Source organism: Salmo salar, chromosome ssa21, assembly GCF_905237065.1.
Source record: "Salmo salar chromosome ssa21, Ssal_v3.1, whole genome shotgun sequence".
Taxonomy (NCBI): Eukaryota; Metazoa; Chordata; class Actinopteri; order Salmoniformes; family Salmonidae; genus Salmo; species Salmo salar.
In genome coordinates this window covers 44,332,004-44,356,328 of record NC_059462.1, presented here as the reverse complement: position 1 = coordinate 44,356,328, position 24,325 = coordinate 44,332,004, and the positions used below count along the sequence as shown (strand labels likewise).

The following is a 24,325-nucleotide window of genomic DNA, read 5'->3' as shown; positions in this document are numbered from 1 at the left end:
AGGGTGGCTACTTTGAAGAATCTAAAATGTAATAAATATTTTGATTTGTTTAACACTTTTTTGTTTACTACATGATGTTATTTCATAGTTTTGATGTCTTCACTATTATTCTACAATGTAGAAAATAGTACAAATAAAGAAAAACACATACATGAGTAGATGTGTCTAAACTTTTGACTGGTACTGTATATGTGTGCGTAGCATGAATGTATGTGTGTGTGTGGAAGACATTGACAAATCATTTAATCACAAATCTCTCTTTTTCTCATCTGTTGTTGATTGTTTCCCTCTTTGGGGCCAGTCGTGAGGGCCAGTCGTGAGGGCCGGTCCTGAGGGCCGGTCCTGAGGGCCGGTCCTTAGGGCCTGTCCTGAGGGCCGGTCCTTAGGGCCTGTCCTGTGGGCCAGTTGTGAGGGCCCGTGTCTGTTCTTCAGGCCTACTCTCCTGTCAGTCTGTATGTGGTACATGCTTGATGTTGACTAGCAATGAGCTGCAATTACCCATCATGGTATCTGAGGGCCAGACAGTTCAGATGAGAGGTTGATTACCCATGGTGATCTGTCAATCTTTCCTCATGACACTTAGAGTAGCTGCCAGAATACAATTGATGGAGAGATGTAGCTAGAGACAGGTAGGAAGGGAGAGCTAGAGAGAGGGGAGAGAAAGAACAAAAATATGTGATAAGAGCATTGGCTGGCGAGTCACACTGTCGCCGTTTGAAAAGGTGTTGTTTACTAAACCCATTCTGTCAGCGTTAATTAGAGAAGTCTTCGTTGTTCTCTCTCTCCACTCTTTCTCTCTCTTTCTTTCCTTTCTTTCTTCTGTACACACTGTGCTATGCCAGCTTCGCACTCTGCTGTCAGTACCCCCAGCTTGTGTAAATGCGTTTCAGCATTAGCCACATCAACTTAAAGTAACAAGTTTGTCTTCATTGTTAAAAGGCTGAAAATGCCCCCCCCAGACTAGAGACTGGGTCGCCAGTACTGAGACAGCTTACACACAGAGGACAATAGAATATCATGGAGAACAAGTCATGAAAGAGCATTGGTGTCTTTCTGTAGAAGTGTGGTGGTAATGATTCATTTCTACTACAGAAAATATATCTGAAAGCATTCTCTGTTGACAATAACAGGGTTCTCTTAAAGTATTCTAAACATATGAATACTATTTTAACAGTAGGTGAATGAATCTTGCTTAGGAGCCAGCTAACAGTGTGTCATGGAGTTGGCTGCTTGAGAGACCAAATTCATCTTTTTAGCCAGCATCCATCTTTTTTGCCCTATGTTTCTACAAGGTCTGTGAGGATACCAGTATTGCAATATTTTTTCCATGGCAAAAATGAAAACACAAAGCAGACCAAACTCTTTGATCCTTTAAAAACCTGCTGTATGTAGAATATTGTGCTCTAGCACAACCTAATGATGTTTGTTTCCAACATTAGGGCTGTTTTCATAAAGAAGTTTGCTTGCCACGGGAATAACTAATATTGCAATACTGGTATCGTCCCAGCCCTACCCACTGGGCACAGTGGCACAATTCAATGTCTATTCCACGTTGGTTCAGTGTCATTTCATTGAAATTAAGTGGAAACAACGTTAATTCAACCAGTGTGTGCCCAGTGGGTAGTTTCTACTCCCCCCAGAGGTTCAGTTTGGGCTGACCCTAAACTGGCCAATTTGTTAAATTCCTCCCCTACCATTTAGATATCTCTATGAACCTCTAACACAGTGTGCTTTTCCATGCTCTGAGCCCGGGGCAGTAATGCTCTATGATGCTATGCTGCTTGGAGTTGAGAGTGTATTTGTGCCCATCTAAAAGTTTAAAGCAATTTCCCAATCCAGCCAGCCTTGTCAAACAGTGAGAAACGACCACCACCTGCTGTAGGGTGTAAACGGCACTTAGAAAACCTTTCAAAGCCATCGCTCTGCAGCTTTCCACAGGAACTCCAGCATTAGGTTTTAAACTGTCAGCACCTTGTCAGGAGAGATCTTTCCAGAGCTCTGTTGGATCTCGGAGATATAATGTTAATGCTTGTCCTCTGTTTAATATAGAACATATACAGATGTAGGATCCTAATTTGATCACCCTGTTGCAGGATAACTTTCCTGCAATGCAGGAAAATTAAAATGTGTGTATTTGAAGTTTAAAAGGGCACCTAAAAAGGCACGTTTACTGCTATTCTAACCCTGTCCTTGCTCTCTCTCTCTCTCCTCCCCAGTGTGCCAGTCTGTGTCGGTGATGGCGTGCAGCGGGACCTATGAGTACGCCATCGAGGAGTTCTGTCTGGGGAAATTCAGACTGGACATGGAGGAACTGGACCAGCATCGCTGGTGCAGCTGGGAGGACACAGTGGAGTGAGCATTCTATGTAGCATCTATGTAGTATCATTGTAGTATTCTATGTAGCACCTTTGTAGCAACTATTTAAAGTATTATCATATTCTATGTAGTATTCTTAGTAGCATCTGGGAGGATTCTGTAGTACCTATGCAGTATTCTATGTAGCACCTATTTAGTGTCAATGTAGCACCTATGTAGCATCTATGTAGTATTCTGATATTCTATGTAGCACCTATCTAGTATCCTGATATTCTATGTAGCACCTATGTAGCATCTATGTAGTATTCTGATATTGTATGTAGCACCTATGTAGCACCTATGTAGTATCCTGATATTCTATGTAGCATCTATGTAGTATTCTGATATTCTATGTAGCACCCCATCCATGTCATTAACAGTACAGTCACTCCTCTAGTGATAGGCCTTTAATAGGGATATGTAAAGTTTATTTAATCAGTGTGTGCACAAACCTTTGGTCTGGTAATACTTGCAATTTCAATATGCTAGCGATAGGTTTTAACCTTTTTAACTCTTACCCTCTTTTTGCTTCCTATTTGCACATTATTATCAAACTCTTGGAGGGTGACCAAAATGAATCAGAGTGTAACAGCCCCAGCTGTCACCAGTCCCACATCAAACGTACAATATTGAGCCAATATCACGGGAGTTCACTCAGCAGCAGCACAGCCATCTCTGCAGACAGTTTAAACTATGGCAACATCCATATTTTAGTCATAAATGTCAAGTTCAGGGAAGGTCGGCTCCTTCTCTCGGATCAGATGGTTCAACGTTTTGGGGTGGATCTGATTGGCTTAAGGCGGGCTATTAACTGCAGCAGCAGCATCTTGATTGGAGACTGGGGCTGTCTCCCAATGGCATCCTATTGCATATTTAGTGCACTACTTTCAACCAAAGCCGTATGGGCCCTGGTCAAAAGTAGTGCACTATATATGGAATAGGGTGCCATATGGGATGCACAGCCTTGGAGAGTGGAGCAGAGGGCAGAGCCTCGTGCAGTTGTTCTCCGTAAAGGATGAGCTGTTCCTGAGATGACACAGCACAGAATGATTTGAATGAATTCCCACCTGTTTTAATGAGATTAAGCAGGGAGGATCTGGGGTTGCTGTTCTGAATGCTTCATATAGTATGTGACTGCAACAGCAGTTGCAATTCATTGCCTCATAATGGGACTCTTCCATTAGAAACATACTGTACTGTAGTACACCTCTGTCTCTGTGGTTGTAGTCATTAGTCCAGTAACACATACTGTGCAGTACTATACAAAACTATTGTCATCAGTCCACTAAAGCATACTATGCTGCTATACACTACTCGAGTACCACATATGCTAGTATAAACCACTACGGTGGTCATCAGTCTAGTGTCTTTTCTCCATGAACCAGGGATGCTGGGTAGACACGGTGGATGTTGCCTGCCTGCCTGCTGTCTGTCTGCTACCATGGCTGGGGTTTTGTTTTTCCTCTGTGGTGGTAATGTTAGTCTGGATGTGTCAAGCGGAGGCTTGTGGAGGGTGACACTGTCATCCCAGCTGTCAGAGAAGGGGCCTTCCCCTGTTATGGACAGAAGAGTCCCCTGTCGACCAGTCTCTCCTTCTCTCCCTCGACCAGTCTCTCCTTCTCTCCCTCAAACCGTCTCTCCTTCTCTCCCTCGACCACTCTCTCCTTCTCTCCCTCAAACCGTTTCTCCTTCTCTCCCTCGACCAGTCTCTCCTTCTCTCTCTCTACCCGTCTCTCCTTCTCTCCCTCGACCACTCTCTCCTTCTCTCCCTCAAACCGTCTCTCCTTCTCTCCCTCGACCAGTCTCTCCTTCTCTCCCTCAAACCGTCTCTCCTTCTCTCCCTCGACCAGTCTCTCCTTCTCTCCCTCAAACCGTCTCTCCCTCGACCACTCTCTCCTTCTCTCCCTCAAACCGTCTCTCCATCTCTCCCTCGACCAGTCTCTCCTTCTCTCCCTCAAACCGTCTCTCCTCCTCTCCCTTGACCACTCTCTCCATCTCTCCCTCGACCAGTCTCTCCTTCTCTCCCTCAAACCGTCTCTCCTCCTCTCCCTCAACCAGTATCTCCTTCTATCCCTCGACCAGTCTCTCCTTCTCTCATTCTACCCGTCTCTCCTTCTCTCTCTCTACCCGTCTCTCCTTCTCTCCCTCAAATCGTCTCTCCTTTTCTCCTTTTACCCGTCTCTCCTTCTCTCTCTCTACCCATCTTTCCTTCTCTCTCTCTACCAGTCTCTCCTTCTCTCCCTCGACCCGTCTCTCCTTCTCTCCCTCGACCAGTCTCTCCTTCTACCCGTCTCTCCTTCTCTCCTTCTACCCGTCTCTCCTTCTCTCCTTCTACCCGTCTCTTCTTCTCTCCCTCGACTCGTCTCTCTTTCTCTCTCTCTCGACCCGTCTCTCCTTCTCTCCCTCAAACCATCTCTCCTTCTCTCCTTTTACCCATCTCTCCTTCTCTCCCTCAAACCGTCTCTCCTTCTCTCCTTATACCCATCTCTCCTTCTCTCCCTCGACCCGTCTCACCTTCTCTCCGTCTCTCCTTCTACCCGTCTCTCCTTCTCTCCCTCGACCAGTCACTCCTTCTCTCAATCGACCAGTCTCTCCTTATCTCCTTCTACCCATCACTCCTTCTCTCCCTCAAACCGTCTCTCCTTCTCTCCTTCGACCCATCTCTCCTTCTCTCCCTCGACCAGTCTCTCCTTCTACCCGTCTCTCCATCTACCCATCTCTCCTTCTACCCATCTCTCCTTCTCTCCTTCTACCCATCTCTCCTTCTCTCGCTCTACCCATCTCTCCTTCTCTCCTTCTACCCATCTCTCCTTCTCTCCCTCAACCAGTCTCTCCTTTTCTCCCTCGACCCGTCTCTCCTTCTCTCCCTCAAACCGTCTCACCTTCTCTCCCTCAAAGTGTCTGTCTTTCGCTCCCTCTACCAGTCTCTCCTTCTCTCCCTCGACACGTCTCTCCTTCTCTCCCTCAAATCGTCTCTCCTTTTCTCCTTCTACCCCGTCTCTCCTTCTCTCTCTCGACCAGTCTCTCCTTCTACCCGTCTCTCCTTCTCTCCTTCTACCCGTCTCTCCTTCTCTCCCTCGTCCCGTCTCTCCTTCTCTCCCTCGACCAGTCTCTCCTTCTCTCCATCAAACCATCTCTCCTTCTCTCCTTTTACCCGTCTCTCCTTCTCTCCTTTTACCCATCTCTCCTTATCTCCCTCAAACCGTCTCTCCTTCTCTCCTTATACCCATCTCTCCTTCTCTCCTTCTACCCGTCTCTCCTTCTCTCCCTCGACCCATCTCTCCTTCTCTCAATCGACCAGTCTCTCCTTATCTCCTTCTCTCCATCTCTCTTTCTCTCCCTCGAACAGTTTCTCCTTCTCTCCGTCTCTCCCTCTACCCGTCTCTCCTTCTCTCCCTCGACCCGTTTCTCCTTCTTTCAATTCGACCCGGCTCTCCTTCTCTCCCTCAAATCGTCTCTCCTTTTCTCCTTCTACCTGTCTCTCCTTCTCTCTCTCTACCCGTCTCTCCTTCTCTCCCTCAAATCGTCTCTCCTTCTCTCCATCTACCCATCTGTCCTTCTCTCCTCTACCCATCTCTCCTTCTCTCCTTCTACCACCTCTCCTTCTCTCTCTTCCCATCTCTCCTTCTCTCTCTCTACCCATCTCTCCTTCTCTCCACCTACCCGTCTCTCCTTCTCTCCCTCAAACCGTCTCTCCTTCTCTGCCTCCACCAGTCTCTCCTTCTCTCCTTCTACCCATCTCTCCTTCTCTCCTTCGACCCGTCTCTCCTTCTCTCCCTCAAATGTCTCTCCTTCTCTCCTTCTACCCATCTCTCCTTCTCTCCTTCAAAGCGTCTCTCCTTCTCTCCTTCTACCCATCTCTCCTTCTCTCCCTCGACCAGTCTCTCCTTCTCTCCCTCGAAGCATCTCTCCTTCTCTCCCTCGACCAGTCTCTCCTTCTCTCCCTCAAACCGTCTCTCCTTCTCTCCCTCGACCACTCTCTCCTTCTCTCCCTCAAACCGTTTCTCCTTCTCTCCCTCGACCAGTCTCTCCTTCTCTCTCTCTACCCGTCTCTCCTTCTCTCCCTCGACCACTCTCTCCTTCTCTCCCTCAAACCGTCTCTCCTTCTCTCCCTCGACCAGTCTCTCCTTCTCTCCCTCAAACCGTCTCTCCTTCTCTCCCTCGACCAGTCTCTCCTTCTCTCCCTCAAACCGTCTCTCCTTCTCTCCCTCGACCACTCTCTCCTTCTCTCCCTCAAACCGTCTCTCCATCTCTCCCTCGACCAGTCTCTCCTTCTCTCCCTCAAACCGTCTCTCCTCCTCTCCCTTGACCACTCTCTCCATCTCTCCCTCGACCAGTCTCTCCTTCTCTCCCTCAAACCGTCTCTCCTCCTCTCCCTCAACCAGTATCTCCTTCTATCCCTCGACCAGTCTCTCCTTCTCTCATTCTACCCGTCTCTCCTTCTCTCTCTCTACCCGTCTCTCCTTCTCTCCCTCAAATCGTCTCTCCTTTTCTCCTTTTACCCGTCTCTCCTTCTCTCTCTCTACCCATCTTTCCTTCTCTCTCTCTACCAGTCTCTCCTTCTCGCCCTCGACTCGTCTCTCTTTCTCTCTCTCTCGACCCGTCTCTCCTTCTACCCGTCTCTCCTTCTCTCCTTCTACCCGTCTCTCCTTCTCTCCTTCTACCCGTCTCTTCTTCTCTCCCTCTACTCGTCTCTCTTTCTCTCTCTCTCGACCCGTCTCTCCTTCTCTCCCTCAAACCATCTCTCCTTCTCTCCTTTTACCCATCTCTCCTTCTCTCCCTCAAACCGTCTCTCCTTCTCTCCTTATACCCATCTCTCCTTCTCTCCCTCGACCCGTCTCACCTTCTCTCCGTCTCTCCTTCTACCCGTCTCTCCTTCTCTCCCTCGACCAGTCACTCCTTCTCTCAATCGACCAGTCTCTCCTTATCTCCTTCTACCCATCACTCCTTCTCTCCCTCAAACCGTCTCTCCTTCTCTCCTTCGACCCATCTCTCCTTCTCTCCCTCGACCAGTCTCTCCTTCTACCCGTCTCTCCTTCTACCCATCTCTCCTTCTCTCCTTCTACCCATCTCTCCTTCTCTCGCTCTACCCATCTCTCCTTCTCTCCTTCTACCCATCTCTCCTTCTCTCCCTCAACCAGTCTCTCCTTTTCTCCCTCGACCCGTCTCTCCTTCTCTCCCTCAAACCGTCTCACCTTCTCTCCCTCAAAGTGTCTGTCTTTCGCTCCCTCTACCAGTCTCTCCTTCTCTCCCTCGACACGTCTCTCCTTCTCTCCCTCAAATCGTCTCTCCTTTTCTCCTTCTACCCCGTCTCTCCTTCTCTCTCTCGACCAGTCTCTCCTTCTACCCGTCTCTCCTTCTCTCCTTCTACCCGTCTCTCCTTCTCTCCCTCGTCCCGTCTCTCCTTCTCTCCCTCGACCAGTCTCTCCTTCTCTCCATCAAACCATCTCTCCTTCTCTCCTTTTACCCGTCTCTCCTTCTCTCCTTTTACCCATCTCTCCTTATCTCCCTCAAACCGTCTCTCCTTCTCTCCTTATACCCATCTCTCCTTCTCTCCTTCTACCCGTCTCTCCTTCTCTCCCTCGACCCATCTCTCCTTCTCTCAATCGACCAGTCTCTCCTTATCTCCTTCTCTCCATCTCTCTTTCTCTCCCTCGAACAGTTTCTCCTTCTCTCCGTCTCTCCTTCTACCCGTCTCTCCTTCTCTCCCTCGACCCGTTTCTCCTTCTTTCAATTCGACCCGGCTCTCCTTCTCTCCCTCAAATCGTCTCTCCTTTTCTCCTTCTACCCATCTCTCCTTCTCTCCCTCAAACAGTCTCTCCTTCTCTCCTTTTCCCCATCTCTCCTTCTCTCCCTCGACCAGTCTCTCCTTCTCTCCTACAACCCGTCTCTCCTTCTCTCCTTCTACCCGTCTCTCCTTCTACCCGTCTCTCCTTCTCTCCCTCAAACCGTCTCTCCTTTTCTCCCTCGACCAGTCTCTCCTTCTCTCCCTCAAACGGTCTCTCCTTCTCGCCTTCTACCCATCTCGTCTTCTCTCCCTCACTCCGTCTCTCCTTCTCTCCTTCTACCCATCTCTCCTTCTCTCCTTCTACCCGTATCTCCTCTCTCTCTAACCGTCTCTCCTTCTCTCCCTTTACCAATCTCCCCTTCTCTCCCCTACCCGTCTCTCCTTCTCTCCCTCAAACCGTCTCTCCTTCTCTCCCTCAAACCGTCTCTCCTTGTCTCCCTCTATCAGTCTGTCCTTCTCTCCCTCGACCCGTCTCTCCTTCGACCCGTCTCTCCTTCTCTCCCTCGACCCATCTCTCCTTCTCTCCTTCGACCCGTCTCTCCTTCTCTCCCTCGACCCATCTCTCCTTCTCTCCCTCGACCCATCTCTCCTTCTCTCCCTCAAACCATCTCTCCTTCTCTCCCTCAAACCATCTCTCCTTCTCTCCCTTAAACTGTCTCTCCTTCTCTCCTTATCGACCCATCCGTCTCTCCTTCTCTCCTTTTACCCGTCTCTCCTTCTCTCCTTCTACCTGTCTCTCCTTCTCTCTCTCTACCCGTCTCTCCTTCTCTCCCTCAAATCGTCTCTCCTTCTCTCCATCTACCCATCTGTCCTTCTCTCCTCTACCCATCTCTCCTTCTCTCCTTCTACCACCTCTCCTTCTCTCTCTTCCCATCTCTCCTTCTCTCTCTCTACCCATCTCTCCTTCTCTCCACCTACCCGTCTCTCCTTCTCTCCCTCAAACCGTCTCTCCTTCTCTGCCTCCACCAGTCTCTCCTTCTCTCCTTCTACCCATCTCTCCTTCTCTCCTTCGACCCGTCTCTCCTTCTCTCCCTCAAATGTCTCTCCTTCTCTCCTTCTACCCATCTCTCCTTCTCTCCTTCAAAGCGTTCTCTCCTTCTCTCCTTCTACCCATCTCTCCTTCTCTCCCTCGACCAGTCTGTCCTTCTCTCCCTGGACCAGTCTCTCCTTCTCTCCCTCGACCAGTCTCTCCTTCTCTCCCTCAAACACTCTCTCCTTCTCTCCCTCTACCAGACTCTCCTTCTCTCCCTCAACCCGTCTCTCCTTCTACCCTTCTCTCCTTCTCTCCCTCGACCCGTCTCTCCTTCTCTCCCTCAACCCATCTCTCCTTCTCACCCTCTGCCTATCTCTCCTTCTCTCCATCGACCAGTCTCTCCTTCTCTCCTTCTACCCATCTCTCCTTCTCTCCATCGACCAGTCTCTCCTTCTCTCCCTCGACCCGTCTCTCCTTCTCTCCCTCAACCCATCTCTCCTTCTCTCCCTCGACCCGTCTCTCCTTCTCTCCCACAAACCGTCTCTCCTTCTCTCCTTCTACCCATCTCTCCTTCTCTTCCTCGACCCGTCTCTCCTTCTCTCCCTCGACCCGTCTCTCCTTCTCTCCCACAAACCGTCTCTCCTTCTCTACTTCTACCAATCTCTCCTTCTCTACCTCAAACCGTCTATCCTTCTCTCCTTCTACCCATCTCTCCTTCTTTCTCTTTACCCGTCTCTCCTTCTCTCCCTCAAATCGTCTCTCCTTCTCTCCCTCTACCCTTCTCTCCTTCTCTCCCTCAAACCGTCTCTCCTTCTCTCCTTCTACCCATCTGTCCTTCTCTCCCTCGGCCCGTCTCTCCTTCTCTCCCTTGACCAGTCTCTCCTTCTCTCCCTCAAACAGTCTCTCCTTCTCTCCTTCTACCCATCTTTCCTTCTCTCTCTCTACCCATCTCTCCTTCTCTCCCTCGACAAGTCTCTCCTTCTCTCCCTTGACCCGTCTCTCCTTCTCTCCCTCGACCAGTTTCTCCTTCTCTCCCTCAACCAGTCTCTCCTTCTCGCATTCTACCCATCTCTCCTTCTCTCTCTCTCTAGCCATCTGTCCTTCAATCCCTCTACCAGTCTCTCCTTCTCTCTCTCTACCCATCTCTTCTTCTATCCCTCTACCAGTCTCTCCTTCTCTCCATCTCTCCTTCTCTCTCTCTACCATCTCGCTTTCTCTCCCTCGACTAGTCTCTCTCCCTCAAACAGTCTCTCCTTCTCTCCCTCTACCCGTCTCTCCTTCTCTCCCTCTACCCGTCTCTCCTTCTCTCCCTCACAGTCTCTCCTTCTCTCCCTCTACCAGTCTCTCCTTCTCTCCTTCTACCCATCTCTCCTTCTCTCTCTCTACCCATCTCTCCTTCTCTCCCTCGACCCATCTCTCCTTCTCTCCTTCTACCTATCTCTTCTTCTCTCACTCGACCCGTCTCTCCTTCTCTCCCTCGACTAGTCTCTCCTACTCTCCCTCAAATTGTCTCTCCTTCTCTCCCTCTATCAGTCTCTCCTTCTCTCCATCTACCCATCTCTCCTTCTCTTTCTCTACCCATCTCTCCTTCTCTCCCTCGACCAGTCTCTCCTACCCATCTCTCCTTCTCTCCCTAGACCTGTCTCTCCTTCTCTCCATCTCTCCTTCTCTCCTTCTAACCATCTCTCCTTCTCTCCCTCGACCAGTCTCTCCTTCTCTCCCTTTACCCATCTCTCCTTCTCTCCTTCTAACCATCTCTCCTTCTCTCCCTCGATCAGTCTCTCCTTCTCTCCCTCGACCCGTCTCTCCTTCTCTCCATCTCTCCTTCTCTCCTTCTAACCATCTCTCCTTTTCTCCCTCAATCCGTCTCTCCTTCTCTCCCTCGACCAGTCTCTCCTTCTCTCTCTACCAGTCTCTCCTTCTCTCCCTCGACCAGTCTCTCCTTCTCTCCCTCATCCCATCTCTCCTTCTCCCCCTCGTCCCGTCTCTCCTTCTCTCCCTCGATCCGTCTCTCCTTCTCTCCCTCGACCAGTCTCTCCTTCTCTCCCTCGTCTCATCTCTCCTTCTCTCCCTCAAACCGTCTCTTCTTCTCTCCCTCGATCCGTCTCTCCTTCTCTCCCTCGACCAGTCTCTCCTTCTCTCCCTCGACCCGTCTCTCCTTTTCTCTCTCTACCCGTTTCTCCTTCTCATCTTCTCTCTGTCATTGAGGCTGGAAATGTTAGGGATTTCAATGTGGGGATTTCTCATCGGTGGAGTTATCAGTAAACTATGTGTTTTTCCAAATTCATTGTGAATGGCTGCACTGATACAGTGCTCAGGTGATGTGCAGCTGAGAGAGGATCTCATATGGACCTGCTCAGCAACAATCTCCAGTTCAGCCACATGGACATACTGTACACACGAACAGTAGAGCTTGGACATACTGTACACACCAGAATAAACACACTGGGTAAGGTTTTAAACATACTGGGTAAGGGAATAAACACACTGGGTAAGGGAATAAACACACTGGGTAAGGTTATAAACACACCGGGTAAGGGAATAAACACACTGTGTAAGGGAATAAATACACTGGGTAAGGGAGTAAACACACTGGGTAAGGTTATAAACACACTGTGTAAGGTTATAAACACACTGGGTAAGGTTATTAACACACTGGGTAAGGTTATAAACACACTGGGTAAGGAAGTAAACACACTGGGAAAGGTTATAAACACACTGGGTAAGGGAATAAACACACTGGGTAAGGTTATAAACACACTGGGTAAGGTTATAAACACACTGGGTAAGGTTATAAACACACTGGGTAAGGGAATAAACATACTGGGTAAGGGAATAAACACACTGGGTAAGGTTATTAACACACTGGGAAAGGTTATAAACACACTGGGTAAGGGAATAAACACACTGGGTAAGGTTATAAACACACTGGGTAAGGGAATAAACACACTGGGTAAGGGAATAAACACACTGGGTAAGGTTATTAACACACTGGGTAAGGGAATAAACACACTGGGTAAGGTTATAAACACACTGGGTAAGGTTATAAACACACTGGGTAAGGTTATAAACACACTGTGTAAGGTTATAAACACACTGGGTAAGGTTATAAACACACTGGGTAAGGTTATAAACACACTGGGTAAGGTTATTAACACACTGGGTAAGGTTATAAACACACTGGGTAAGGTTATTAACACACTGGGAAAGGTTATAAACACACTGGGTAAGGGAATAAACACACTGGGTAAGGTTATAAACACACTGGGTAAGGTTATAAACACACTGGGTAAGGGAATAAACATACTGGGTAAGGTTATAAACACACTGGGTAAGGTTATAAACACACTGGGTAAGGGAATAAACATACTGGGTAAGGTTATAAACACACTGGGTAAGGTTATAAACACACTGGGTAAGGTTATAAACACACTGGGTAAGGGAATAAACATACTGGGTAAGGTTATAAACACACTGGGTAAGGGAATAAACATACTGGGTGAGGGAATAAACACACTGGGTAAGGTTATTAACACACTGGGAAAGGTTATTAACACACTGGGTAAGGGAATAAACACACTGGGTAAGGTTATAAACACACTGGGTAAGGTTATAAACACACTGGGTAAGGTTATAAACACACTGGGTAAGGTTATAAACACACTGGGTAAGGGAATAAACATACTGGGTAAGGGAATAAACACACTGGGTAAGGTTATAAACACACTGGGTAAGGGAATAAACACACTGGGTAAGGTTATAAACACACTGGGTAAGGGAATAAACATACTGGGTAAGGGAATAAACATACTGGGTGAGGGAATATATACACTGGGTAAGGGAATAAACCATTTTCCAGCAACCAATCAGTGAGAGTATTTGTCAGTGTTGGGGAGTAGTGAGCTACATGCATTTGAACTAAATTCAAACTTGGTAGTGATTTTAGTAGTTAATAACTTTTTTTGCCGTGTAGCTAACTACTGGAACTACACACCACTTTCATTTAGCAAAATGATAGAAAATATGGGGGAAATAGGCAATCATTTCCTTTATTTATCTGCACCAGACCTGCCTAATTCTCACTTGAAACACAGTTGTGTTTAATGGGATAAATGACACATTCTGTTAACATCTGACCCCAGAGGATCTGTTCTTGCAATGTGTAGTCTATGACTGTCACGTCCTGACCAGTAAAAGGGGTTATTTGTCATTGTAGTTTGGTCAGGGCGTGGCAGGGGGTGTTTGTTTTGTGTGGTTCGGTGTTTTTGGTTTATGTTCTATATTTTCTATTTCTATGTGTATATCTAGTTTTCTATTTCTATGTTGGGGTTTTGGCAATGACCTCCAATTAGAGGCAGCTGGTTGTTGTTGTCTCTAATTGGAGGCCATATTTAGTTGTGTTTGCTTCACTTGTGTTTTGTGGGTGCTTGTTTTCCTGTATAGCCTGTGTTGCCTTACGGAACTGTTTCGTCGTTTGTTTATTTAGTTTAAGTGTTTTCTTTAATAAATTAAGAAGATGATCATTTTACCCGCTTCGCCTTGGACCAATCCTTACGACGCCTATGACAATGACATTTCTGATTTAGATAAGATGACTTTCACAACGAAGTAGCTTGGCTGTAGTGAGCATTCTTTTTCAAAGTAGCTGTAGTTAAGTAAACTTTCTTTTTCTTAAGGGTAGCTTAACTTCTTCTAATGTGAAGTAATTGGGTGTTTGGTAAAGTATTGTTTCGGAGAAGCTTCCCCAGCACTGATATTTGTCAGACCAGTGTTTTCATGCAGCCAGCCAGTGAGAGTGTTTCTTCTATGTCATTCAGGCAGGCAGGCAGAGAGTCAGCCAGACAGAAAGGCAGGGTCAGTAAGTAAGGGTCTGAGTCATGGCTGTAGGTTGCTGTTGTAAACACAGGTTGTTTCCTCAGGGCAGCGAGGACTGCCTGGAGTGTGTTCTGATGTACCCTGGGAGACATTTGCCTCTCAGTTTCAATCCTCTACAGTCTACATTGAGTCAGTTTGTTTATAGTATGGTGAGCTCACATACACTATCCTTCCTGTCGTTCTATGCAGTAAAGCAGACATAATTAAACTTTATTATGTTTATCTGTGTGTGTGTGTCCAACCCCCTACACCAGTGATTCATTGTTTCCACTGCTACAGTAACTGTGAGGAATAGTTGCTTTGATAGACAGAGTTGACCTTGACGGCGATGGCATGTTATTGTTGCTTTATGTTAGCATTACCAACACCACTAGAACAAACAGCAGAGCAGGGTAAAAGTCACAGCCTCTTTGGTGAAGATATATCATTTGTTGTAAGAAATGTATTTTATTTACAATTGTGTTATAACAATTTGACATGCATATACTGACCCCATTTGATGATCTAGTAAAAAAGGAATGTCCATACAGTAACGTAATATTCTGCAGAATTCATGAGATATGTAACAACATTGTCATGGATCTTTTAACATAGGTCAGGCACTTGTCTCTGCACTCTGCTCAGAGGGGTCATAACATCTACAATAGGGATTTAAGCCACAAAACCCTGAACAGCTTTGAACAGATTTCAGATAGGGGACTGGATACTGATAGTTGTTCATTCCTCCAGTTATTCAGACCAGCCAGGGATAGTTTAGGATGAATGTATAAGTGGTTAGCACAGTGCCTGGGCTCTCTGTGTGCGCGGCTTCGAGGTGAGGTGGTTATGCTTGGGTTGGGCTCCAGTCCCACTTGATCTCTCAGCCGTGAAAGGACTCATTAAAGTATGCATGGTCCCAGGGCCGGCGCCTCTGCCTCAGCAGCCCTGCATGAGGTCACCCACCCACCCACTGCTCAGCTCCTCCATAAAGGCGTCAGCACGCTTCAGTTCAGCTGGCGCCTAGCCGAACTTCGCTAGCCGAACCAAATAAGTTGTGTTCGCATACTCCCAAAGACCTTCGCTTGAAAAAAGAGGCAATAGTACTGTTTGTCCTTTTTGAGACACTGTAGCCAGTTTGAACTTCCTAAAAATAGTCAGAATTAATCCAAGGTAACTCAATAAATCTGTAATTAAATTAGGCGTTTTTGCCGAAGAGTAGGCCTAAGTTATGTTCTAAGTGGTGAAAACTTAGGACAATAAAGAGGCTTTTCTAATGACTCTGAAAAACACCAAAAGAAAGATGCCCAGGGTCCCTGCTCGTCTGCGTGAACGTGCCTAGTTGCGCAATTTTACATCTAAATAAGATGTTTGGTGCAGATTTTCTCAATTAAAAAATTGGCATGAAAACGAGTCGTCTCTCATTGAATGACAACAAAATCTTTATTGAAGAATCCCTACTGTTGACCAATCACCGATGAAGGGGCGTAGACTTCTACTCTGAAATTCAGCGTGCCTCCAGAAAAAATGTTGTGTGCCCCAACAGCCATCATAATATATGCACTTTAGCACTGCTTTTAGGACAGTCAACATGTCACTGCAGACAGAGAACTGACTGCCAAGCAGGTTTAGTTAGCACTGGTGGTGACTCAGGGAAGTCTGTCTAACCCGCATTAGCAAACCTGTACCAATGTGACTTGACGATAGAGCCCCAGACTCTTAGAACCTCACTGTTGTTGTCAGAGTACAGAGAGCAGGAACTGTTGTTGTCAGAGTACAGAGAGCAGGAACTGTTGTTGTCAGTACAGAGAGCAGGAACTGTTGTTGTCAGAGTACAGAGAGCAGGAACTGTTGTTGTCAGAGTACAGAGAGCAGGAACTGTTGTTGTCAGTACAGAGAGCAGGAACTGTTGTTGTCAGAGTGCAGAGAGCAGGAACTGTTGTTGTCAGAGTACAGAGAGCAGGAACTGTTGTTGTCAGTACAGAGAGCAGGAACTGTTGTTGTCAGTACAGAGAGCAGGAACTGTTGTTGTCAGTACAGAGAGCAGGAACTGTTGTTGTCAGCACAGAGAGCAGGAACTGTTGTTGTCAGAGTACAGAGAGCAGGAACTGTTGTTGTCAGTACAGAGAGCAGGAACTGTTGTTGTCAGTACAGAGAGCAGGAACTGTTGTTGTCAGTACAGAGAGCAGGAACTGTTGTTGTCAGTACAGAGAGCAGGAACTGTTGTTGTCAGTACAGAGAGCAGGAACTGTTGTTGTCAGTACAGAGAGCAGGAACTGTTGTTGTCAGAGTACAGAGAGCAGGAACTGTTGTTGTCAGAGTACAGAGAGCAGGAACTGTTGTTGTCAGAGCACAGAGAGCAGGAACTGTTGTTGTCAGTACAGAGAGCAGGAACTGTTGTTGTCAGTACAGAGAGCAGGAACTGTTGTTGTCAGTACAGAGAGCAGGAACTGTTGTTGTCAGTACAGAGAGCAGGAACTGTTGTTGTCAGCACAGAGAGCAGGAACTGTTGTTGTCAGTACAGAGAGCAGGAACTGTTGTTGTCAGCACAGAGAGCAGGAACTGTTGTTGTCAGAGTGCAGAGAGCAGGAACTGTTGTTGTCAGAGTACAGAGAGCAGGAACTGTTGTTGTCAGTACAGAGAGCAGGAACTGTTGTTGTCAGAGTACAGAGAGCAGGAACTGTTGTTGTCAGAGTACAGAGAGCAGGAACTGTTGTTGTCAGTACAGAGAGCAGGAACTGTTGTTGTCAGAGTACAGAGAGCAGGAACTGTTGTTGTCAGAGTACAGAGAGCAGGAACTGTTGTTGTCAGTACAGAGAGCAGGAACTGTTGTTGTCAGTACAGAGAGCAGGAACTGTTGTTGTCAGTACAGAGAGCAGGAACTGTTGTTGTCAGCACAGAGAGCAGGAACTGTTGTTGTCAGAGTACAGAGAGCAGGAACTGTTGTTGTCAGTACAGAGAGCAGGAACTGTTGTTGTCAGCACAGAGAGCAGGAACTGTTGTTGTCAGTACAGAGAGCAGGAACTGTTGTTGTCAGTACAGAGAGCAGGAACTGTTGTTGTCAGCACAGAGAGCAGGAACTGTTGTTGTCAGTACAGAGAGCAGGAACTGTTGTTGTCAGTACAGAGAGCAGGAACTGTTGTTGTCAGAGTACAGAGAGCAGGAACTGTTGTTGTCAGAGTACAGAGAGCAGGAACTGTTGTTGTCAGAGTACAGAGAGCAGGAACTGTTGTTGTCAGAGTACAGAGAGCAGGAACTGTTGTTGTCAGAGTACAGAGAGCAGGAACTGTTGTTGTCAGTACAGAGAGCAGGAACTGTTGTTGTCAGTACAGAGAGCAGGAACTGTTGTTGTCAGTACAGAGAGCAGGAACTGTTGTTGTCAGTACAGAGAGCAGGAACTGTTGTTGTCAGTACAGAGAGCAGGAACTGTTGTTGTCAGTACAGAGAGCAGGAACTGTTGTTGTCAGAGTACAGAGAGCAGGAACTGTTGTTGTCAGAGTACAGAGAGCAGGAACTGTTGTTGTCAGAGCACAGAGAGCAGGAACTGTTGTTGTCAGTACAGAGAGCAGGAACTGTTGTTGTCAGTACAGAGAGCAGGAACTGTTGTTGTCAGTACAGAGAGCAGGAACTGTTGTTGTCAGAGTACAGAGAGCAGGAACTGTTGTTGTCAGTACAGAGAGCAGGAACTGTTGTTGTCAGTACAGAGAGCAGGAACTGTTGTTGTCAGTACAGAGAGCAGGAACTGTTGTTGTCAGTACAGAGAGCAGGAACTGTTGTTGTCAAGTACAGAGAGCAGGAACTGTTGTTGTCAAGTACAGAGAGCAGGAACTGTTGTTGTCAGTACAGAGAGCAGGAACTGTTGTTGTCAGTACAGAGAGCAGGAACTGTTGTTGTCAGTACAGAGAGCAGGAACTGTTGTTGTCAGTACAGAGAGCAGGAACTGTTGTTGTCAGTACAGAGAGCAGGAACTGTTGTTGTCAGAGTACAGAGAGCAGGAACTGTTGTTGTCAGTACAGAGAGCAGGAACTGTTGTTGTCAGTACAGAGAGCAGGAACTGTTGTTGTCAGTACAGAGAGCAGGAACTGTTGTTGTCAGAGTACAGAGAGCAGGAACTGTTGTTGTCAGTACAGAGAGCAGGAACTGTTGTTGTCAGTACAGAGAGCAGGAACTGTTGTTGTCAGCACAGAGAGCAGGAACTGTTGTTGTCGAGTACAGAGAGCAGGAACTGTTGTTGTCAGTACAGAGAGCAGGAACTGTTGTTGTCAGTACAGAGAGCAGGAACTGTTGTTGTCAGTACAGAGAGCAGGAACTGTTGTTGTCAGAGTACAGAGAGCAGGAACTGTTGTTGTCAGTACAGAGAGCAGGAACTGTTGTTGTCAGTACAGAGAGCAGGAACTGTTGTTGTCAGTACAGAGAGCAGGAACTGTTGTTGTCAGTACAGAGAGCAGGAACTGTTGTTGTCAGAGTACAGAGAGCAGGAACTGTTGTTGTCAGTACAGAGAGCAGGAACTGTTGTTGTCAGTACAGAGAGCAGGAACTGTTGTTGTCAGAGAGATGGGCTCATTTTCTAGGTTATTTTCTATGTTCTATGACTGTTTCTGTTTCTCAGTCCCAACAATACAGACTGTGAAACCCATTCACTATGACAGGAACACACATCTAGCAGAGGGCTGCACACCACTCCACTAGCATCATTACAGAGAGAACCCACTGGCCACAGTGTAGACTACATCACACACCCTGCAGAGTCTTCTAGCTAGCCTAGTGTTGCAGTGCTCTGAAGGTTCCTTCGTGTGTGAACTACATGGAGCCATGTCAGCTGCCCCGGGCCTGAGCTCTGTAGACTCTGCTACCAGACCTCTCATCTTCTCTCGGCAGAGTGCATCTCTCTCTCTCTCTGGGATTTCAATGTGCTTGATTTTCTCTGCCTATGGCATGTTCCTGGGTTCCCCACATTAGTTCTGCAACTGGGGCAAACCTCCATCTCCCTCCTCTCCCTCGCTCCTCTCCCTCTTTTCTCCCTCTTTTCTTCCTCTCTCATCTCCCACTGCCCCTCTCCTCTCCCTCTCTCCTCCTCTCTCTTTCTCTCAGCACGCTATAATGTCCAATGGACTAAACAAACTCCCTCAGCTGTTAAATCCCACAGAAACCCCCCCAGGACCATAACACCAGGGTGGCTGACATGATGTAGAGAGGTGAGGAGAGGAAAGTGTTTAGTGCCCTAAATTCACGTACATAGCAACAGTTGTGTATTTATCTTCTTTTCGCCAGCCTCCTTTGATATGAAGGTTTTCTCTTCGGTTCTGAGTATATGTGTTCTATGGTCATCTGAGATGTGCGAGGTGACATGCTTAGCGATGAACAAAAATGTACCTCCCCTCCGTTTATAAAAATGTTTTGGTGAGCTCAACGCGTCATTTCTGTAGAGAGAAATCAAAACAAGCACGAGAGAAATCAGATCGAGAATTGTGGGTCACTATGGGAAGTTGTAGTTTTCAACAGGAAAATATTCAACCTAGTTCAGCGCAGAAAATGGGGTAATTAACTACAATGCCCATAACCCATTGCACCTGTACTGCCTGCCCTGATGGCCCCTTGACAGACAAATGAGAGAGGAATGTACACAACACAACGACAAGAGAGAGGGATAGAGACAGTTTGTGAAGTGGCTCTACCCGATTGGTAGTTGTAGTACTTGGTAATTAGCAGAAATTTTAAGGTCATCATTTAATGTTATTTTTAAAATGTTTTATCTAAATTGAAAATGGACATTATTATTTATTACAAACTGAACTGAACCAACATCAGAAAGCACTAATCATTCAGCACTACAAGCTAACTCATTTACTAACCTACTTTGCTATTTTTCCTTCCTTTCCCTTTAATTCTCCATTCAGCTCCAGGTTCATGTTCTATATAGTTTATAAACTATTGTCTGTATCTCTATATATCAGACTGTTGAGAGCTGTGGCAGTCTGTCATGCCTGTTGGGGAATCATTCATGATGCAGACATGCCTGTCTGAGTTTACTGGCCAATAAACTGCTACATCATATCTGCTCCAAATCTTCAGAGTTCAGTTGTGTGGAAATAATTGAGGTTCTTGAACCACTATGATTGGATTGCTAATTACACTGTAACCAGAGGAATTGCATTGTGTTTGTACACAGCTCTCCAGATGGATGCTGGCCGGGGAGTTTTATTCCCCCATGTCAGCATCCCAAATGGCACCCTATGGGCTCTGGTCAAAAGTAGTGCGCTATATAGGGAATAGGGTGCCATTTGGCACACATCCTTATTCTCTGTCTCTTAATCCAAGAAGCTATACCTCTGTTCTCCCGATCAATAGCCAGAATGTTCACCTTGGGCCCTAATGTTCCCACTGGATTTCCATTCAGGGAGAAGGTAAAGCTGGATGCAATTGCCAGGGATATCAGAGGCTTGTCTTGTCTGTCTTCTCATCTCCCTGCCTGCCTTCAGATAAAATCAGTATTCTGCTGAGAATCAAATTTGATGTGCGGCCCAAGTGCCACCATATTCCATGTATAGTGCAGTATGTTGGGTCCTGGTTAAAAGTATGCACTATAAAGGGAATAGGGTGCTATTTGGGACGCAGATTTGCTCAAGATCAGTTTCTCTGTCTGGTTCTGAAGGCTCAGCTTCAATCCCCCCTGCTGTTGGTTGATGAAAGTTTATTTTTTTTTGCGTTCTCTGTTCTGTGTGTGTAAGTCGACCATCTGGTTCTCCACAGCTAGGAGAGCCTCGGCTGTGTGTGTGCGTGTGTGTGCGTGTGCGTGCGTGTGCGTGCGTGTGCGTGCGTGTCTCTCTCATCTGGCTAATGGAACAGTATGTTGAGGGACCAGCCGACCACTCTGCTTTGAGAGCTGCAAGAGGGAGTATGTTGAGTTTCAGCAAAATGCCTTCATTGGCAGGCATAGTAACACAGAAACGAACAAGTATAGGGATCGAGAGAGGTGGGGGGAGGGAAGGAAAAAGAGAGACAGGGAGCGAGAGAGAGACACTATTAGCCTTCCTTCAGCAATGGGCCAACACAACTTAGTACTCTGGTCAGGAGTAACAGTTCCTTATGTTGGTTGACTCGTGACTAATTTTGTGACATTTGAGAGAATAATTTATTAATAACCTTTTAAAGATGATTTTTCTACTTATTACACCATATCCTTTGACTTTTCAGTTTGACCTTGTGTCAATGTCTCCAACTATTGCATCCAGATATGATTTAATGTGGGACTACACATACTATTACAGCTACAATGTCAAATGTTGCTATAACGACAGAAATGCCCAAGCAATCCTTTAGCCTTAGGCTTTCTTTTCAACCCATATCTCTGATTCCATTTCACATCCCATGTTGACACACTTTACTGTAAGCATTGAGCTGTACAGTTCAGAATGTGTGAACCACAGCTGTGCTGCAGATAGAGGTCTTGCTACTACATCTGTACAGGCAACATATAATATCTGACAAGTGCTCAAGCATTGAACCTGCAACATCCTAATGAGATGGCAAACCTCTGTAAACATTGTACATCATTCTAAAGGGCAAAGGTTTAAGCTTATACTGTACATACACATACATTATACATGTACTCTTCAAAGGGGGGATACTCTTGACCCAAACTGCTACAGACCTATATCTATCCTACCCTGCCTTTCTAAGGTCTTCGAAAGCCAAGTTAACAAACAGATCACCGACCATTTCGAATCCCACCGATCCTTCTCCGCTATGCAATCTGGTTTCAGAGCTGGTCATGGGTGCACCTCAGCCACGCTCAAGGTCCTAAATGATATCTTAACCGCCATCGATAAGATACAGTACTGTGCAGCCGTATTCATTGACCTGGCCAAGGCTTTCGACTCTGTCAATCACCAAATCCTCATCGGCAGACTCAACAGCCTTGGTTTCTCAAATGATTGCCTCGACTGGTTCACCAACTACTTCTCCGATAGAGTTCAGTGTGTCAAATCTGAGGGCCTGTTGTCCGGGCCTCTGGCTGTCTCTATGGGGCTGCCACAGGGTTCAATTCTTGGGCCGACTATATACTTCTTTGTATATATCAATGATGTCACTCTTGCTGCTGGTGAGTCTCTGATCCACCTCTACGCAGACGACACCATTCTGTATACTTCTGGCCCTTCTTTGGACACTGTGTTAACAACCCTCCAGACGAGCTTCAATGCCATACAACTCTCCTTCTGTGGCCTCCAACTGCTCTTAAATACAAGTAAAACTAAATGCATGCTCTTCAACCGATCGCTGCCCGCACCTGCCCGCCCGTCCAGCATCACTACTCTGGACGGTTCTGACTTAGAATATGTGGACAACTACAAATACCTAGGTGTCTGGTTAGACTGTAAACTCTCCTTCCAGACTCACATAAAACATCTCCAATCCAAAGTTAAATCTAGAATTGGCTTCCTATTTCGCAACAAAGCATCCTTCACTCATGCTGCCAAACATACCCTCGTAAAACTGACCATCTTACCGATCCTCGACTTCGGCAATGTCATTTACAAAATAGCCTCCAATACCCTACTCAACAAATTGGATGCAGTCTATCACAGTGCCATCCGTTTTGTCACCAAAGCCCCATATACTACCCACCACTGCGACCTGTATGCACTTGTTGGCTGGTCCTCGCTTCATACTCACTGGCTCCAGGTCATCTACAAGACCCTGCTAGGTAAAGTCCCCCCTTATCCCAGCTCACTGGTCACCATAGCAGCACCCACCTGTAGCACACGCTCCAGCAGGTATATCTCTTTGGTCACCCCCAAAGCCATTTCCTCCTTCGGCCGCCTCTCCTTCCAGTTCTCTGCTGCCAATGACTGGAACAAACTGCAAAAATCTCTGAAACTGGAAACACTTATCTCCCTCACTAGCTTTAAGCACCAGCTGTCAGAGCAGCTCACAGATCACTGCACCTGTACATAGTCATCTATAATTTAGCCCAAACAACTACCTCTTCCCTTACTGTATTTATTTATTTATTTTGCTCCTTTGCACCCCATTATTTCTATTTCTACTTTGCACTTTCTTCCACTGCAAATCTACCATTCCAGTGTTTTACTTGCTATATTGTATTTACTTTGCCACCATGGCCTTTTTTTGCCTTTACCTCCCTTATCTCACCTCATTTGCTCACATTGTATATAGACTTATTTTTCAACTGTATTATTGACTGTATGTTTGTTTTACTCCATGTGTAACTCTGTGTTGTTGTATGTGTCGAACTGCTTTGCTTTATCTTGGCCAGGTCGCAGTTGTAAATGAGAACTTGTTCTCAACTAGCCTACCTGGTTAAATAAAGGTGAAATAAAATAAAAATAAAACATGCATGTTCAAAATACACAGGTCCTGTGCACTGCAGGTCTGCACAGATCAACTGATATTCATAATGTCTATGCAGACCTGATCTTTAAAGCAATCAAGAATTTGTGCAACAGATGGAACGGACCACCTGTTAATCAACTGCTATGCCTTCTACCACAGAACTCAGAAGGTCCTGTTCCCTGATTGGTTCTCCTTCCTCCCTGTGGCATATTCCTCTGATCTCTCTGTGTATCACAGCACCTGACCCTCTGCATGGTGCTGCTTGTCACTCACAAAGAGGCCCCCAAGTGCTGCTGGGATTGTTTCCTTGTGTTACGCTCCCGGTGGAATGCTTCTGACGTGGAGAGCTCTTTAAAAGCATAACAACCACACACAACCACACACACACACACACACACACACACACACACACACACACACACACACACACACACACACACACACACACACACACACACAGACTGGTGAACAGACAGAGGGACGGGTGAACAGACAGACAGACAGACAGACAGACAGACAGACAGACAGACAGACAGACAGACAGACAGACAGACAGACAGACAGACAGACAGACAGACAGACAGACAGACAGACAGACAGAATGGTGAACAGACAGAGGGAAGGGTGAACAGACAGACAGACAGACAGACAGACAGACAGACAGACAGACAGACAGACAGACAGACAGACAGACAGACAGACAGACAGACAGACAGACTGGTGAACAGACAGAGGGAAGGGTGAACAGACAGAGGGAAGGGTGAACAGACAGACAGACAGACAGACAGACAGACAGACAGACAGACAGACAGACAGACAGACAGACAGACAGACAGACAGACAGACAGACAGACAGACAGACAGACAGAGACAGACAGAGGGAAGGGTGAACAGACAGACAGACAGACAGACAGACAGACAGACAGACAGACAGACAGACAGACAGACAGACAGACAGAGGGAAGGGTGAACAGACAGACAGACAGACAGACAGACAGACAGAC

General features: G+C 46.8%; 1 protein-coding gene across 1 annotated transcript in view; it reads left to right on the top strand.

The window, feature by feature from the left end:
* The window catches only part of ramp1 (receptor activity modifying protein 1), a 127,144-nt gene that overhangs the window by 51,718 nt on the left and 51,101 nt on the right, over positions 1 to 24,325 (top strand). The window contains exon 2 of the mRNA XM_014165457.2: positions 2,217 to 2,352. Coding sequence (XP_014020932.1) covers positions 2,217 to 2,352 — 136 coding nt within the window. The remainder of the gene's footprint in view (positions 1 to 2,216; positions 2,353 to 24,325) is intronic.